Source organism: Acipenser ruthenus, chromosome 11, assembly GCF_902713425.1.
Source record: "Acipenser ruthenus chromosome 11, fAciRut3.2 maternal haplotype, whole genome shotgun sequence".
In the NCBI taxonomy this organism is placed as follows: domain Eukaryota; kingdom Metazoa; phylum Chordata; class Actinopteri; order Acipenseriformes; family Acipenseridae; genus Acipenser; species Acipenser ruthenus.
This window is the reverse complement of record NC_081199.1, coordinates 39,596,740-39,614,834: the sequence shown is the minus strand read 5'-3', so window position 1 is coordinate 39,614,834 and position 18,095 is coordinate 39,596,740. Positions and strand designations below refer to the sequence as shown.

The window sequence follows — 18,095 nt, the reverse complement described above, 5'->3', positions numbered from 1 at the left end:
CAGTACCTGCACTACCCTGCCCACTTTGCACTGCTCACTTTCACAGCCTCCTGTCTGAAGAGACCACAAGGTAATGGAGGCCTTCTTATATTTTCTAGTGTGCTCTTTTCTTAGGCCAAGGCGGTAGCGTTCGCAGTGAAGACCAATGTCAGTTACTGCGGCGCCCTGGATGAGGATGTACCGGTAGCAGGAACTGGCATTTCTTTCGATGCCAAGGACTTTCTACACATTAAAGAGGTGCGTTATAGTATTACATTTTCACCAGCACTGTGAAACTTTCTTTCTTTCTTTCTTTCTTTCTAACAGAGCTGTCCGTTCTACGAATTCCTAAAAGATCTACAATGTTTAGTTTAGTAAAAATCGAAAAAATACAGACACTGAGAGACAAATGATCCTGAATACTCCTGAAAATACAGCTCAGGAAAGAGCTGGTCTTAAAAATGCCATAGCAGTGGAAGAAGGCTGCATCATTTACAGAACACAGAGTGTATTGAAGTTGCACTCAGACAAGGGGAAGCACACTCAGGGCAGAAGAAACTGCAAGGCAGACACATCCATCCACTTGAGTTTTCTTAACTCCTGCTGTATCACTTGACAGCAAATGGGTTTATTACCAATGAGTGAAAGTTTATTATTCTATTTTAACTTTTATTCTAACAGACTCTTGATTTAATATTGATGCAGTAGTTGCATCTTTGATCGTTTTAAACTGCATGGTTGACAAGAACAAAACATGTGATGGAATTAGCACTACCACACACATGAAAGTATATGATGTGCTAATATAGGACTGGAGTCCTACATTTCTGTTAATTTAGTGTTAAACATTCAGTACTGTGCTTTGATGTTCAAACTGGAACCCCTCTAACCTCTCTAGTGTGGTTATTTCCACACAGAAGTACAACAATGACTGGTGGATAGGACGCCTGGTGAAGGAGGGCTGTGAGATTGGATTTATACCAAGCCCCCTCAAATTGGAGAACATCCGAATCCAGCAGGAACAGAAAAGGGGGCGCTTCCACGGGTAAGAGGGGGGCCTGAAAACAATCCTTTGAAACGTACTGTCTAGCTACAGCACTTCTTGTAGTTGTACTGCTGTTGTCACTGTAATTACATGATAACATTTAATCACTGCGCTTCTTTCATATGGGGTATTTTGTTGACTGTGTTAGTCAGTTTACAACTATGGACACACACACACACACATATATATATATACACCCTGACAAGGAAAATGAAATTAATATCTAGTTGAGGCACCTTTAGCAGTAATAGCCTCTATTAAACGATTAGGATATTTGTCAGTGAGCTTTTGGCATGATTCTTTAGTGATTCTTGACCATTCTTCAACACAAAATTGTTCCAGTTCATTCCAGTTCCACTTCTCTGGTGCACAGCCTTCAACTCATACCAAAGATTCTCAGACTTTGACTTGGCCATTCCAGAACCTTGATGTTATTCTTCTTTAACCATTCTGAAGTAGATTTTGATGTGTGCTTTGGATTGTTGTTGTGTTGGAACGTCCAGTTGTGCTTTATAGCGGTGGGTTTCAGATAATTGGCCAATATCTTTTGGTATTCTATGGAATCCATTTACCATGTATTGGAACTCAATTTCCTGTGCCATTAGAGGAAAAACAGCCCCATGGAAGGATATTACCACCTCCATGCTTAACAGTAGGTATGGTGTTTTCTTTGTACGCCTCACCAGACTTTCTCCAAACATAATGACTATCAGCGTGACCAAATAGCTTCATTTTTGTTTCATCACTCCACAAAACCTTTGACCAGAACTCATATCCATCATTCAAATGCCGTTTTGCAAACTTAGCGATTTGTCCTTGACGTTTTCCTAAGAGTGTCTTTTTCCTTGGCCTGCGACCATTGAGACCTTCACCATGCAAAACTCGACATGTGGTTGAAATGGAAAGCCCAGTCCCACTTACAGCCAGTTCACTTTGAATATTTTTGGCAGTCAATCTCTGATTGTTATTAACCTCCAGCTTTATGACAATTTTATTTTTTTGCCCAGATAGCTCTTTACTTTTTCCCATATTGACTTATTGGTAATGACAGCAATCATCCTATGCCTAACCCTTTTATATACTCTCTAAGAATGTTCACCTACAATCCAGCATTTTCTAGACTTTTATAGAATTAGGTTCTGCATTATTATAATGAAATTTCAAGCACCTTGTAGACAATACTATAATAGCATCAAAGGATATGAACACTTTTGAATTTACATTTTTGGAATTTTGTAAAAAAAAAAATGCTGAAATAAATAATTTTATACAGCTATTTCTTGTAACTTTTGCTAGATCTTTCCTAGAATTGATTGTTTCTGAAAAGTTTCTAGAAATTATAAATTTCCATTGGGGTATGTAAACATTTGACTACAACTGATTATATATATATATATATATATATATATATATATATATATATATATATATATATATATATATATATATATATATATATATATATATATTATATACAGTATATAATAATGTATGTGTGTGTGTGTGTGTGTGTGTGTGTGTGTGTGTATATATATATATATATATATATATATATATATATATATATATATATATATATATATATATATATATATATATATATAGGTACACTCTGAAAAAAGCATATGTGTAAAACTTTTGTATGACTAGTTTTATCAAAGCCAAGTACAGTATTACACAAGATACTGCTGTCCTATTTTTTATTGGGAGATAAAAAGTGGAAATTGGATTATATTTATTTGGAATTGGATGTGGCTAGGTTTCAATTCTATGTTGTAATAATAATTAGCAGTTAGCAACATGTTTACTAGAGACCCTGTAAAAAGCAGATGTATGTCATCTTTTAAGATTATAGCAAATATTTATATAATACTGTACATCCTATACATTGATTATATAATGTAAATCTCAGACCATTAAAAAAAAAAAAAAAAAAAAGTTATTTGCTTGTGGTCTGTTACTGTCATGGTCTGTACTGAAGGTACCTCGATGTGACCAAAAAATGTGTATTTCACAGTGTGGTGGTGTTTATCCCTTACATAATACTCACCACAGGAAACCCTTTCCATTAATTGCCTCCTGCTGCCTTGAATTGCTTGATATCATTAGATTATTAGATCGTTTCTCACCATGTTGTTTCCTTTTTAAATAAACCGAAGGAGGGCCAGCAGATCTTAGATTGCAGCCCTTTTAAAAGTGAAGATTAAAAGCTGTGTGCCTCTGTGGACTGTTGAGCTGTCACCAGGTGACAGTGTAAAGAAGATGCTGAATCCATGCTCGACCTCCCTCACTCTGATCCTTTAAAACAATACAACGGTCAGACTGGGGGAAAAAACCAAACAAGAACACTTGGTATTTATTTATTTTTGGCTGATTAGCCTAGAAAAATACTTCACACTTGATTTCACTTTAATCTAAAATTATTATCATTGCATGGATTTTTTTTTTTTTAAGTAAAATTAAAATTTTACCTCACAAATCACATTGAGTAACACTTTTAGAGCAAGCACACCCCAGCTCTATAAACACAAACTCTGGACACCAAACAAAGCAGTCTCAATTAATGCTCTTTGTACCACTTGATTGCTTCCCACCTAATGTCAAAATATTGCATGAAGGGTTATTTAACTGATCTAAACGCTGACAAATCTAAACCCGTCATCATTTAAGTAATTGAAACAGGGACCCTCCCTTTATGTATTGTTGCTGACAGAAACACACAACGCAGCTGAGAACTGCACGGTATGATGTTTGATTTTCATAACCTTGATATATAGCATTTTGAAACAGCCATGTTGATTTGAATCTTGCTTTCACTTTCAGTTTTAAGGTGTTTTTATTTTCTACATACTCTTCATAATGCACACATTGGTTTTGTATTCAATTCATTCTGGATTCTTGTACCGTGCTGTTTGAAATTGTACTTAAAAAAACTAACAATATACATTAGTGGCAAATGCAAAATATCTGCAGGCCATAACTTCATAAAGAAATTGAAACAAGGCATGACTTAGCCATAGAATCCTCTGACGTGCAGTACAAGAAAGGTGTGAAAAACAATGCAACACTGCTTCGTTTATACACCTGACTCCGTGACAGTGCGGGATTTCAAACATGAGTCAACTGCAGCTATTGTGGCAGCACAGATTTTACCCTGGCATGAGTTTTAAATGTAATAGTAACATCGCATAGGACTAAAGTGCTCACTTTAGTCTGTAATTCCTTTAAAAACAAATAGAAGTACAGTCAATTACAGACGGGGGTCAGCTGTGAAAATATGTCCTACTTTTTATTTTTTTATTTTCAAGCAGCTCACTAGAACTTTTGCATAGATACCAGACTCTTTGGGCATTCGTTTATTGAGTGTCATTTCGGTGCTGCACCTTCCTATCTGTACCCGGTTTACAGCAAACAGAGGTCTATTGAAGCTTGAATGGCTCAAGCAAAAGATAACAATGCCATGAAAAAGCAAACAGTGTTTTTTTACATCCCTTTAGCAGCTTTATTTTAATGATGTCTTTTATACTGTATTCATGTTCTCTTTTATTTTTCTAATGTCCCTTTTTTTTAGTAAGTCCAGTGGAAATTCCTCTTCAAGTCTAGGAGAGATGGTCTCTGGCACGTTCAGAGCTACACCCCCCTCCGCAGGTGAGATTATTGAAAGGGTGCTGGTGGATAAAATAGAGAGGGTCAGTCGAAAAAACAACCACGCGTAACAAAACTAGTAAGGACCAGAACAAGCAACAATCTGTGGTGAGCACACAAGAACTATTCAATTCAAAGCCTCCACCCTGACAGAATGAATTGCAGCCCTGCCGATGTTAAGTATACTCAACTCAAAATCGTTCAACACCAAGAATTTCATTTAATTACACAAAAGGTAGCCAGTTGGTTGACTTCATATAAACAGAGCTTCCCAACTGAATTATTTTGACAATGTGCTACTGTATGTACCAGTATCAATTACAGTTCAGGAATATCTGTCCTTTTCAAAAGCTTTCTAGATGTATGTTTGATCCAGTGTTTAAAATACTACTCGTTATGTTTAACCCTTTACTGCCCTGGGTATGTTCCCATACTTATTGAATGCCTTATTTCTCAATGTCAAATATATTGGGCACTGGGCAGCAAAGGGTGAACCAGCAACAGTAATGAAATACCAGAGAGTGCTGGAGAATCACACAGCTAGGGAATCTGAATGTTTGTCTGTCACTGTTGTATTATAGTCTTTACTGTACCAACTGCACTACTTACAGTGTACTGTTCTTTATATGGCACAAATCAACAGCTTTGTTGCCGTGAGTTGTGAGTAACAAAACTATAAAATACATTTGCCATTTTGCTATGCTGTTGACAACGTCAGCAGGCATCCATTTCAGCTCATAGAAAAGGACCTCGAGGCTCATGTCAGTAAAAAGGGGAGAATCGCTAAATTGGGTAACTCTATAAGTAAACTGTTATTGTTGTGCTGCGTGATACACTGAGGTCCCTTTCTGTCACGGGCATTCGCCATAACCATTCCAGCTCTCTCCTAGTCACATGATACCCCTCCCTGTTCATACGGCTGCTTCTCACCAGCGCTGGTCTTCACCTCATTTAGTTATTATAAAGTGGCAGTGCAAGCTGCAGCTGTGGTGTTTGTGGATTGTAAATTATTATTTATTATTATTATTTATTTCTTAGCAGACGCCCTTATCCAGGGCGACTTACAATTGTTACAAAATATCACATTATACATTATTTCACATTATACAGATATCACATTATCTTACATACAATTAGCCATTTATACAGTTGGGTTTTTATTGGAGCAATCTAGGTAAAGTACCTTGCTCAAGGGTACAACAGCAGTGTCCCCCACTGGGGATTGAACCCACAACCCTCCGGTCAAGAGTCCAGAGCCCTAACCACTACTCCCAGTAAATGCAGCATTGCTGTCACAGATAGCCAGGGACTGAGAATTAATATTAAGATGATGCATTAAAACAACAAATATAGGATTACGGGAATAATTCATGTTTCCAAAGAAATGATTCTTGTTTATGTTATATTTAACAGTTTCATACAGAAAAATGCAATGCTCTTAGTTAAACTTGTCAATACATTGGAATGGTGTTTTATCATATCGCCCGCCCACTCCACACAGTGACTAGAAAGAACACCAGTACCAGTAATTCAAGAAAGGGTTTCTTACTATACACAAATTAAATGCACATGAAGTATATGGCAAAATTAAAATTGGGGGCACTTAAAAATAAGACTACTGCGGGCACCAATGTTCTCAGGAAAGATGGAAAAATCATTCATTCAACATTACTTTCCCTTTTTGTATTAAAAATAGATTCCAAATGGATGTCAAAAGATGCATGCGTGCCGGTTGAGCAACAGCTGAAACTGTGCTTGAATGAATGTTACATGAATGCATTTGCTGAAACCGAATGCAACAGCTACTTTAAGTGAAAGCTTATTTTGCTAAATTGAATGATCCCGCAAAATAATCAATTTTGATTCTAAAATGACTATTGTAGGGATTTCTTTAAATGTGATGTTTGGTATTACCTGGGTAATATAAAACATTATCAAAAACTTGATCTTGATTTGTTAATGTTTTAATAATAATATTCCTACGTATATTGTTTGTTTTCATCTTTTTACAATATTCTTTTTTTTTTTTTTTTTACAGCAAAGCAGAAACAGAAAGTGGTGAGTGTATTTTCATTTGTATTTTGCATATTAAAAAAAACAGTTTGGTTACAAGCGTCAGCCATCCCGATGTATGTTTAATATACAGGGCACCAAAGGGTTTCCTTGTGACTCGTTTGGTAACATTGGCTATGTTTACACCAGAAATAGAGGTGGCCCGCTTTGATTGTAGTGTTACTGTTCCTGAGAGAAATAACCTTGACCCTGGCCTTCTTTATGATGACATGTGCTCACAACAAACCTCGAAGTGTCGTGCCAGTGGGTGTCATTTTATGGTAATTAACCCTTTAAGGTACAAGGGACATATGTGCCACAAAACAAAAAAAAAAACAACAATGCAAACTTTCTTATTTTGGCAAAGAGGTGCACGCAACAGGGTTTAAAAATGACTGACAGGTTGGATCTGGTCCCTCTCAAATGCATTTTAAGGAGACACTGTTTGCGCAACCCCTCAATTCCTTGTGTACCTTAAGGAGTTAAGGAGGGGTGGCTATGCTAATATTCTGGATGTCACTCATCATAAGAATCGTACTAGGAATTAAACGTGCATTGCATTAGAAAGAGCTCCTTCCTCACACAGCCATGCGATCATCAGCATCAATAGCTTCACTGTAATCCGAATTTCAAGTTAAAGTCCAGGGGGTGAGTCTCTGAGCTGGGGTTGAGAACCAGAAGCTCTTTGCAAGAGACATCAGAGCACAGTGCTAATACTTCATAGCTTTCACCCATACCGCCAGTTTACAAAAGAAAGCCTCCTTTTGTACAGCCTCCTTTTTCTAGCAGCTTAGGAAATGTTTAAAAACTGCTAACGTTTGAATTCCGCTACAGACAGAGCACATTCCTCCTTATGACGTGGTTCCCTCCATGAGGCCCGTGGTTCTGGTCGGCCCGTCGTTGAAAGGATATGAGGTGAGTGATACAGCAGCCCTGGGTCACCCGTCTCCCTCAATGTCAAGTGTTCTCTCTCCCGGACAGCCAGAGCCCTGTTCATTCCATCCCCTTCCCTTAGCCTTTACAGTGCTACGCTGGTATGCTCATCTATAGACCAACCAGTCTTGTCTTTCCACCTATTGTATATGTTTTTCTACCTCTTTGTCCTGTTTGTTGTTTCCACTCTTCTCCTTTTCGGTTAGTGTTCAGTCATGCATGTTTGAGCCATGGTAGATGACCGTGGTACATGACCCATAAATAGAATAAGCTGACCTATTTAACAAACACAAACAGTGTCAAATAGTCATTATGACATTTGACTGTTGCTGTATTACTTTGACAAGAAAGTTACATGTTTGACTCAAGGGAAAGATTAGTCCAGAAAAGGAAACTCGCAACCTGAAAACCAGTGTGCTTGGGTGGTGCCCTCCTATGTCTGGATGTTTAATTGAATTACGTGGATCATAAAGCGTTGCTGTATTTTTTGATTGAACCTATTTATTTTATTTTATTATTTATTTGCACATATAAGAACATAAGAACATAAGAAAGTTTACAAACGAGAGGAGGCCCCATTCAGCCCATCTTGCTCGTTTGGTTGTTAGTAGCTTATTGATCCCAGAATCTCATCAAGCAGCTTCTATGTAAGATAGCATTTCCTATTAGCTGCTGCCACACAGGAGATACTCTACCCAGACCATTTCACAGAAGTGAGGGTCCAGGGCCAACGAATCCATCCAATCAATGACTTTCTGTTATGCGGCAGTCCGGCATGGTTTGAGCACTATTGAGCCAGAAATCACATTTGACATTTAAATAGAGCCAGACTTGAGCCAGCAAATCTGACCGTTCGTTAGGGGAAAATCCAGTGATGTTTTATCTGCTAATGTGCACTCAAATCAGAGCTTCATAAACTGTGGTGTAATGGCTGTTAACCAACTCTGAACATTGGTTTGCTGTTTGGTTTTGCCAACTTGCAGTTTCACAGGAAAATAGTTTTGCTGTTCAGCTTCACTGTCTGTGTCTGTGTTTGTTTAATTTGTTTCTGTCACTGTTTTTAGTATCAAGAAATACAGCACCTCTTGTGCTCAGGCAATGAACAGTCCGGAGTAGGAATTGAGTCACTACACAGATGACATTGTTTAATTTGGGGGGAGTTTATTAATGTTTCAGTTGAAGGTGAGATTCATTACCCTGGGGTGTGACTCCGACACTGAGCTGGTCAGAGAGGTAGCTGGTTTCCTTTTTCTTTTCTTAACTTTCTCCTTCTTTCTCTTCCTGCCAAAACTTTCCCGCCTCTCCCTGAATCCCTACCCAGGTGACAGACATGATGCAGAAAGCTCTCTTTGACTTCTTGAAGCACAGGTTTGATGGAAGGTGAGGCAACTGACACTTTATGCTATCGCCTGTATATGTGAGAGAAAAGAGAAAAACACACTTGAATATATATACTGTATATGCTGAATATGTGTATGGCGTGGTTGAATTCACATTTCTTTGTACAGGAAAGCTTGCAGTCACTACCCGACACCCCCTAACCGAACCACACAGACCACATCCATTTCACAATGCACAGAGTTAAAATGCTTTGGGCATTGCAGAGGTACATTTCAATAATTAAAAAGAAGAATCTGTCTCTTTTGCACATAACCTAATAAGCCATGTACAGCAAATCATTTAACATGAGATGACTCTTGTTTGGATGGGATTTGCCTCTGCATGTGCCAGTGTCTGTGTATTCCAGTGCTTGTCTTTGTCCGTAAGCTGCCCTGTCTTTGTGCTGCCATTTACCTTTAACAGCATTCCACTGCCAAGAGAGTGCGGAGCGGATGGGTTGTTAATCCCGACCGTGAAAAGAATCGTGTCTCAGTACCAAGTAAACTTCACCTAAAAAGAAAGACATTCTCTGTTTTAAAATCCGGTGCACAGGAAGAATATTTAATATTGGGCAATCGACCCTTTATGTCCCCATGGAGTCTGATGGGCCTCTAGGCCTGTGTGTCATCTGTGTTTGTTGTTCATTGTGTTGTAATTATTGTTTCAGATATTCAGCAGATGAGCAGAGATGCTCGTTCATGATAGAGTAAAGCCTCCTGAGAAAATGGTTAGAGAGAACATCCGTGCTGTTCTTTTACAAGTGTTGTTACTTAACATGTGCAGCCTAACTGTTACATATTGCATGCCCCCCCCCCCCCCCCCCCCCCTTTCCTCACATGCACGTACCCCAAAAGGAGTATATAATGGATCCAATCCTGGTCCTGGAGGGCCACCCCACTCCAGGTTTAACAGGTAATATCAGATCATTAACTACTTCAGGGTCTGGATGTAGGTTTATTGTTCAATTAAACAATTTAGAACAGGGTTGGAACAAAGACCAGGACTGGAAGACCACCCCTGCACTAACTCTTTCAAAAAGCTTGAATTGAGGTGTGCAGCGTGTCTGTATTTGTTTTTGTTTTTTTAGGATATCTATAACAAGAGTCACTGCAGACATTTCTCTTGCCAAGCGGTCTGTGCTCAACAACCCCAGCAAGAGAGCCATCATTGAGCGGTCAAACACCAGGTCTAGTTTAGGTAAGTGGAAAATGTGGTGCGTTTAGTGTTTTACTGAACCTGGCTTGAGCTTACGTGTGTCTGTCTGTATTCCCCTACTTGTCTAAATATTGTAGTACATAAATCCTATTGATAATAAACCCTAGCAGGTTGATTTTGTGTAATTCTCCTGCTCTGTGGTGAAATTCCATAAAACTTTCCAAACTGTTTTTTTTTTTTTAATAATATTTTTTGCCTAATATAGCTTGCATACATCCAGAACTCCAAACACTCTACAATTCTGCAGTCAAACTAGAAGACGTCAAACATTTCTGGTAAAGCCTGGTGTGATAAAGCTTCTGTCTGCTTTCCTTGTAGCTGAGGTGCAGAGTGAAATAGAAAGAATTTTCGAGTTGGCACGGTCGCTCCAGTTAGTAGTTCTGGATGCTGATACCATAAACCACCCAGCACAGCTTATCAAGACATCTTTAGCACCTCTTATCGTCCATGTCAAAGTGTCATCACCAAAGGTACGTGCCAACAAGGAAAAAGAGGCTTCTTAAAAATGACCTCAGGTAGCCCTTATCTAAATGTTAGGAAAATGCATATGTCTCTGTCCTTATAATAATGCATGTTATACTGTCTGTGGCTGTTAGTACTACATTAGTTCATCATACAGCATTTCAAGAAACGGGTAAAGGTATTTTACCACTTGGTATATTTAATCCTGAAAAACTGTATATTTTAAAATTCTTATGAACTGTTTAACTGTTAACAAAGTGACGATCTCAAGTTCCGTGTGATTCTGTGCAGTCTAACACAAATGCAATCCTAGTGCTCCCTACTGGCTTTTGCTACATACGATGAATCATTTGAAATCTGTTTTTATCACTCTGGTTAGTTTGTCCTGCTCCTCTACTGTATACTGTATTCAGTAACATGTTGAAAATGTCTTTAAGGGTTTTTGTCTTCATCTGCTGGAGTGACACTCACAGTGTGATTGAATAAACCCTCTGCATGTTGTCTGGATTGTTAGAGAAAAATCAACCAGCCAGTAAGTCAATCATAGTGCAGTGACTGAAGCCTGTGAAACAGGGATTTGCTTTGTCACCTTACTTGCTCCAAATCTGCCTTATTGAGGAGTCTTTTCAGAAGCATTTTCGGGTGGAATAGCGTTAGTAAGTAAACATGGCAAAATAATGATCTTAGCAGAAACAACAGTAGAGGATCTTAAAGTACACACTGTGGGGATGTTAAACGATAAGAAATGAAATACAGTATTAGGACAATGCAGATGATACCAAGCCTCCCTTTAAGCCATTATCCCCCATTGTAACCCAGTCCCAGATCCTCCCTTCTTGTGCCCTTTGGGAATAGCTGCGCTTGTTCCTTGGATCCCCCGGCTCTGTGGGGAATCCCAGGGGAAGGCACCTACTGTATCAGTTCTCAAGCACACTTGTTTCAAACCCACGGCAGTCTTGTCAGTTTGTGTGTTTATTTCCTTTTGCTAGGTTCTGCAGCGATTGATAAAATCCAGAGGGAAATCCCAAAGCAAACATCTGAATGTCCAGCTGGTGGCCGCTGACAAGCTAGCACAATGCCCTCCGGTACGTATAACTTTTATATACGAAAATTCATTCCCTTATAATAATAACAAACAAAAGATTCAATCGTATTTGGTATATGACCTCCTACAGTAAAACTAGGAATACTGCAGTAATTGTAATAGGACATTTTATGTAACTATAATTTAATAATCCACATGTTTCTGTCGTCTTTATTTGTAATTTAAAATCTTACAGCCAAAGAGACTTTTGAGGTCACAAAAGCAGTTCAAAATGTTTCCTATATTACAATAATTCCTATTACAAATACAACAAACCAACAACCAAAAAACCCTGCAGTGTGCCTTAGGAATCGTGATGATTTAGTAAAGATATAATGTTCTTTAACTTTAAAAACAACATCAAATATGTGAGAAATGTCCTATTTTTCTTTGCAGGAAATGTTTGATATCATTTTGGATGAGAACCAGCTGGAAGATGCTTGCGAACACTTGGCCGAGTACCTGGAAGCCTATTGGCGTGCCACACATGCCCCCAGTAGCACTCCCATGAACCCTCTGCTGGGGCGGAACCTGGGCTCCACGGCACTCTCCCCGTATCCTACAGCTATCTCTGGGTTACAGGTGATCTTACTGACGGACAGCAAAATCCAATATTGATAGGCATGTTAAATGCCATCTCTGAGGTCCAAGCTACACTGCACTGTATCAATCACCCTTTAACAAATAACGTGTACTTGTTTAGTACTTGTGACGTGAATAGCATTATTGCATTATTATCAGGCACTTGTGAGCATAGAGGACCAGTTAATCAAGCTGCTATTTCTGTGCTTGTGTTCGCTAGGGCCAAAGAATGAGGCACAACAACCATTCTGGAGACCACTCCCCAATCGAGCGTCGGAGCCTGATGACCTCAGACGAGAACTACCACAGCGAGAGGGCAAGAAAGAGCCGGAACCGCCTGTCCTCGGGCTCCCAGCACAGCCGGGACCACTACCCGCTGGTGGAAGAAGAGTACTCCGACTCCTACCAGGACACGTACAAACCACACCGCACCCATAGCTCTCCTGGCGGCTACAGCCACGACTCAAGGCACAGGCTTTGAGTTTATGGGAAACCTGCTAGGCCTCTCCTCTCCACAACCCAGTACTGAAGAGCTAAGACAGTCCTGTCCAAATCATGTGACTTTGCCAAGTGTAATACCTCGTTTCCCTCTGACACTGGCTCATCTACACACAGGATTGACCTGTGGACAAATCCAAGAATACCAGTTTCGGTTAAGCAACACATGGGAGCCAGACATTTCTATCCCTGGCTTTTGGGTGTACTGGAAATAGAACTGTCTGTTGTGTTGTTTTGGCTTGTAAAAGTCACAAATGATTGTGATGGAATTTACAGTTCCAGGTTTGTTTTGCAGAGCTAAACGCTCTGGAATTGCATTGTAGCCAGCACTCGGCCGGATTTAAAACCAGGCTGATCGGATCTGTGTTCAACACACACTGAGCCAGTGCCAGTGTGATGGAAAAACTCCCACACAGATGCATCCTGGGATAAACGCATGCTATGTGGAGCAAATGGAAAACGGGGTATAACACAGTCTTAACATCCTTAATTGATTTAAAATTCTCTTCATTTAAAGTTTAGTATTCTCTGTAATCTGTAAGGCCAAGCTTGCCAAACCTTTGAATGAACTGTAAGGGGTTTTGACCCTTCCCGCCCCCCCCCCCCCACCCCTGTACTTTCTACTACTGAATATATGTAGTGCCGTGTTACTATTATCTGGCTTGAGAAACACTGTTGGTTCCCACAGGAAAACGGAACATAGCCTGCCATTTAAAGTAATCCAAGTGCCAAGCACTTGGCTGAACCAGCAGATGCTTTGCTTTGTTACAGCCAGCTGGTGGACAGTGCTATGTCCCAAGCAAAACCCAATGCATTCAGACCTTCACCTTCTATAATACATTCATTTCTGTTCAATTTTGTTGAAACAGTCATGCTCTGTGATGATTAAATGGGGTGTAACATTGGAGGTGCGGTGCTGACGTGTAACGGCATGATTCATACCTCCCTGTGGATTGACGTCATTTGCATCTCATTCTTTCTCTTCGTAGCTGCCATGTGTCCTGCGCTGCAGTGCAGGGTTATGTTTTATGAATGAAACCCGGTTTGACTAGACTGGAGGAGGCTGTGGCTTGCCTCAAGGCTGCAGGGAATTAACCTACATAAATATTAGAAGGGGTGTTACAGTATACATGCCATGAATTTGGGAAGACAGAGAGATCTTCCCGTAGAATGTAGGCTAGTTCAAACCACAAAGGCTAGATTAATTAGTTTTTGTTCACATTGTTGCCAACAAACTTTAGACTTGTACAGTACGCCGTTTCTGCTCGCCTGCTGTAGGGGTTCAGGAGAAACGGGTCGTGACCCCAGCGTGCGCCCCAGACTCCAAGGAGCCCCATAGAGTACAGTACACTTAGGCTTTGATGTCAGTCCTTTCCTACGGTTGATGCAGCTTATTGTCTGTAAGACCCAAAAGCCAGGGTGTGAACATTTCCCACTTTAACCCTCAGATGGTCAACCTTATTGTAAAAATGAATTGACCAATTCACAAGTAGAGGGAATTGGGAGCCTCTAGGTTGATGTCCAAGGGTTGAAGGGTTAACAAACACTCCTTGACTTCAGTGTTGCTGCCTCCTGTGCATATGGTGTTGTACATTTCTACTCAAACACAATTCTTTTTTGTATTTTATATCTGCTGTCCCTGTTTGTTTTCTCAGTTTCCACAATGGAGGACGATGAAGATGCAGGGGCACGAGAACTAGGGGTGCTGGGGGTGTGGCACCCCTGGCTTAAAGTACAGGGGTACTGTGCACCTGCTGGTGTAATGGTAAATCCTGCTAGTTTCGTTAATCTTATAAGCTGTGTGTGCAGTGCACTGTGCCTTTCTAGATTGCTTTTGAACACAAACGATAATAGACCAATCAGCGCTGACTGTCACAACAGGAGCGGGATATCTGATAAATTGCACGATTGCAATCTCACGAGAGTCGGTTAGTAGTTGGAACCCATGAGAAGCTTGTACACAGTAGAACAGTGATTGAAAATGTCCCAAAAAAGAATATCGCATTAGTTTGTAAATTCTCAGCGGCACCACCTGCTAAAATCAGCTCGTCACAAATGCAGCTAACTGGATGGTGCTGCTTTGCGGAGCAATACTAAAAACACACGACACAGTGACATTGTGACTGTCGTTGTCTACAACTACTACTGTAAATAACATACAGCTGCTCCACCTGTTTTTAGAAGTAAACATTTCTAAATTGCAGTATTTAAGTGTATCATAACAGTATGCTCTGCTACTTTATTTGTTTGCTCTGAATGTTTTATGGTAAGCATGTTGTAAACATTATAGCAATGACTGTGGCTAAAGCATTTTTTCCTTCATTAGATAAAAAGGTGTTGGTGTTGATGCTGCTTCGTTTTATTACCATGTTTAACATAACAGCAACCCAATGCATGGCTTCCATCATATACAGGGGTTACAGTTATGTTTTAAACTGGCTTGCAGCACCCCCACTATAAAAAATGGACGACAGAGAATTTGCGGTGTTATAAAAGTCAGGGAGTGTTTGAAAAAGCTTTAAAGGTGCCAAGGGGCATCCATTGCTTGAAATTGGCCAGGGCATGAAGCAAAGCATCCAATCAACACTATCTCAAGTCGAATGTATAGAGTGGTGACATTGTTCTTTCTTATGTTTGTGTACTTGGCGGCAACTCTGCTTTTTGACACAAAAAATAAGTGAAAATGAGCTGCACCTTTTGATGTGCATTGCTGTACGGCAACAGTGTGTGCGTTTCCTGCTGTGATAGAACACCTTTCTTTCCCGCTGTTAACTTTACAGTTGTGTTTTTTTTTTTTAAATTGTTTTTAGTGCCTCTTTTTTTAAAAGCCTTGTTGAAAAGTCTTCCATGTCATGCCTGTAAAGAGAAATAGTCTGTCGACACAAACCTGAATGATATCACTTCCCCCCTGTATTAGACTAATGTGACTACTTATCAGCTTTACTTTTGTAATCGTCTGGTAAAATGCATTTAAAAGGTGATGTTAGAGATACAGCCTTTTTAATGCATTAAGGTAAAACAGTTGATGTATGCCTAGTTACCCAAATTGCTAGATTTACGCACCTGTTCCTAGTCTTATCTAACCTTTATTCTTTATCTTCGTACTGTACAGTATTGATCCCAGGCCAAAGGAATTCAACTGCGGTGAAATACTTCTCCAATATGATTTAGTGCAGGTCAAATAAGTTGACTCTTAGTTTCTTGTTAAGAGCCACACTAGATGAATTACTGAACCTGTATTATTAATTGTGCTGTTAATGCTTTTTAGACCTGCTTTTCCTCTGCTTTTGCTTGTTCTTTGTAGTCCTTTCTTGCCAGCTTCTAATTACAGCTGCCAAAACTGAATGACCAATGCAGGAAGATGCTGCCTTAATCTAATCTTTGTTTGTTTTTGGTATATATGTTCTTTGTTAAATGTAGTAATGTTTCAGGAACCAGCCGATTTTACTAAACATGCCTGTTTGACCTGTTTCTATGGTATTCATATTGTAGTCAGTTTTACAGCAGGTACACTTTGGGTATCTGGCAAGACAAGAGCAGAATGAGACAGAGAAGTTTGATCCACACTGTTTCTTCTTACTGAGATTGTCATAATAATCGCCTGTGTTCAGAAGGTGGGTAAGATGTGATGTGCTTCTTCAATCAAAATATTTTTGGATGCAGTGACTTGCACTGCAAACGCCTTGTTAGAGCAGTATGGTTTTGTGTCCGCAAGCTTGCAGTAAATCCTTTAGATTTTACAATGATAAATGTTGTTGGGTTTTTTTTCTTCACCAAACAATTTTGAAATGTGGATAAAGAGCACATTCTGGAGTAGGGATAGCACAAAGTTAGAATAGAGAGTAGTTTCCCTGGGTTGATTTTGGTGACAAATAGATATTTACAGAGATGTAAATAAGTGTGTCTCTTAGACATTAGAGCAAAGTGTAATATTTCTCTAGTCAAGCTCAAGGCATTTCTTTTGAAATGCGTATTTTCTGTAACTCTTCATTCTGATTTACATCTGCATGATATTAGAAATACATGCATATAGAAATCTATTTAAATTATTGCATCCTCCTTTCCTACCTTTCCAGTGTGCCGGTGCTATATGTTTGAAACAGGTATTTTCTAAAGAAAATCACTTGCTTTATGTTTGAAAGTCCTGCTGTGAGGTGGTGCTGCATCCACTTGGTAAGGAGACCTTTGCAAACTGGTTGTTATCTTATATAGATAGATCCCTTTTTTTTTTTTTTTTGTAGTGGTCAAACCTTTTCAGTGGGTGCATATTTAAATTGCCACTGACCGTTCAATAATTCCTGCTTGAATTTTTGGACATCGGTTCATGTTGTGTATATCAGATCCACTGCTCCCAGCACTGCATTATTGCCAGCCGATTATTGCTGATCCGGAGCTGCTGTTCCATTTGCCTAATGATGCTTGGCACTAGGGACTGAGAGCTAAAAGCTAATACAGGTTTAGCTTTTGCAACCCTAAACAAAAAATAAACAAACACATTATATTATTACATCCAGTGTATAGACCTACAACAGAATCAGACAGGCAGTGGTTTATAACTGTCCATGGTGTCATTTACCTTTTTAATCCCCGTATTTTGATTTAGATTACACTTGTGCAAGACAGTTGTATCCAGTGGGTAACACAGGGCCATTTGCCCCCTGAACAATGTACCTGTTGCAATTTGCCCCTTGATAATTGTTTTGCACGTTGTCGGATACAAATGATCATTTATGAAAGGTCCTGGGAATCTAATGGTTGTGTGCGTTAAGTACAGCGGAACCCCTGAACAATATAGTGTATGTCTTTCTTTCTTTCTTTCTCTCTCTCTCCTAAATTCCATTGTTTTTTTTTTTTTTCATTAGCCACTCATCCTGGCCAAGCACCAGTCAGATGTTCTAGCCGTTCTCATGGTAGAAGTTATCAATCTCATGAATGTGAACCTGGCACCTGGCCCAGTATTGAATGTTTTCTTCACTTTTGTATGACTCTTAAACACACACCACGTAATTTGGCTATTTAGGAGTTACGATAAGAACCGGATTAGACAGGTCTACCCCTGTGTGACAAAAGGTATTTGGCTGCCGGTGACAGATCTCTGTCAAATTAACCCTTTTTTCATTCAATATTTTCCATCTAGGAGAGGATTGCTCTGATGCTTGGTGATCTCAGCTCTTAAGAGGGGAGTTGGTGGGTTGAGTACAAGTAACCAGGGTCTGTATG

At 39.5% G+C, this 18,095-nt stretch overlaps 1 protein-coding gene across 2 annotated transcripts in view; it reads left to right on the top strand.

The window, feature by feature from the left end:
• The window catches only part of LOC117426960 (voltage-dependent L-type calcium channel subunit beta-4-like), a 47,738-nt gene extending 30,008 nt beyond the window's left edge, over window positions 1-17,730 (top strand). For both annotated transcript variants that reach the window (XM_034925480.2, XM_034045234.3), the window contains 11 exons: window positions 115-237; window positions 897-1,024; window positions 4,596-4,672; window positions 6,708-6,727; window positions 7,556-7,636; window positions 8,976-9,034; window positions 10,122-10,231; window positions 10,568-10,719; window positions 11,701-11,796; window positions 12,192-12,377; window positions 12,598-17,730. In XM_034925480.2, coding sequence (XP_034781371.2) covers window positions 115-237; window positions 897-1,024; window positions 4,596-4,672; window positions 6,708-6,727; window positions 7,556-7,636; window positions 8,976-9,034; window positions 10,122-10,231; window positions 10,568-10,719; window positions 11,701-11,796; window positions 12,192-12,377; window positions 12,598-12,858 — 1,293 coding nt within the window. In that variant the 3' untranslated portion in view covers window positions 12,859-17,730. The remainder of the gene's footprint in view (window positions 1-114; window positions 238-896; window positions 1,025-4,595; window positions 4,673-6,707; window positions 6,728-7,555; window positions 7,637-8,975; window positions 9,035-10,121; window positions 10,232-10,567; window positions 10,720-11,700; window positions 11,797-12,191; window positions 12,378-12,597) is intronic.
• Window positions 17,731-18,095: the final 365 nt, after the last annotated feature.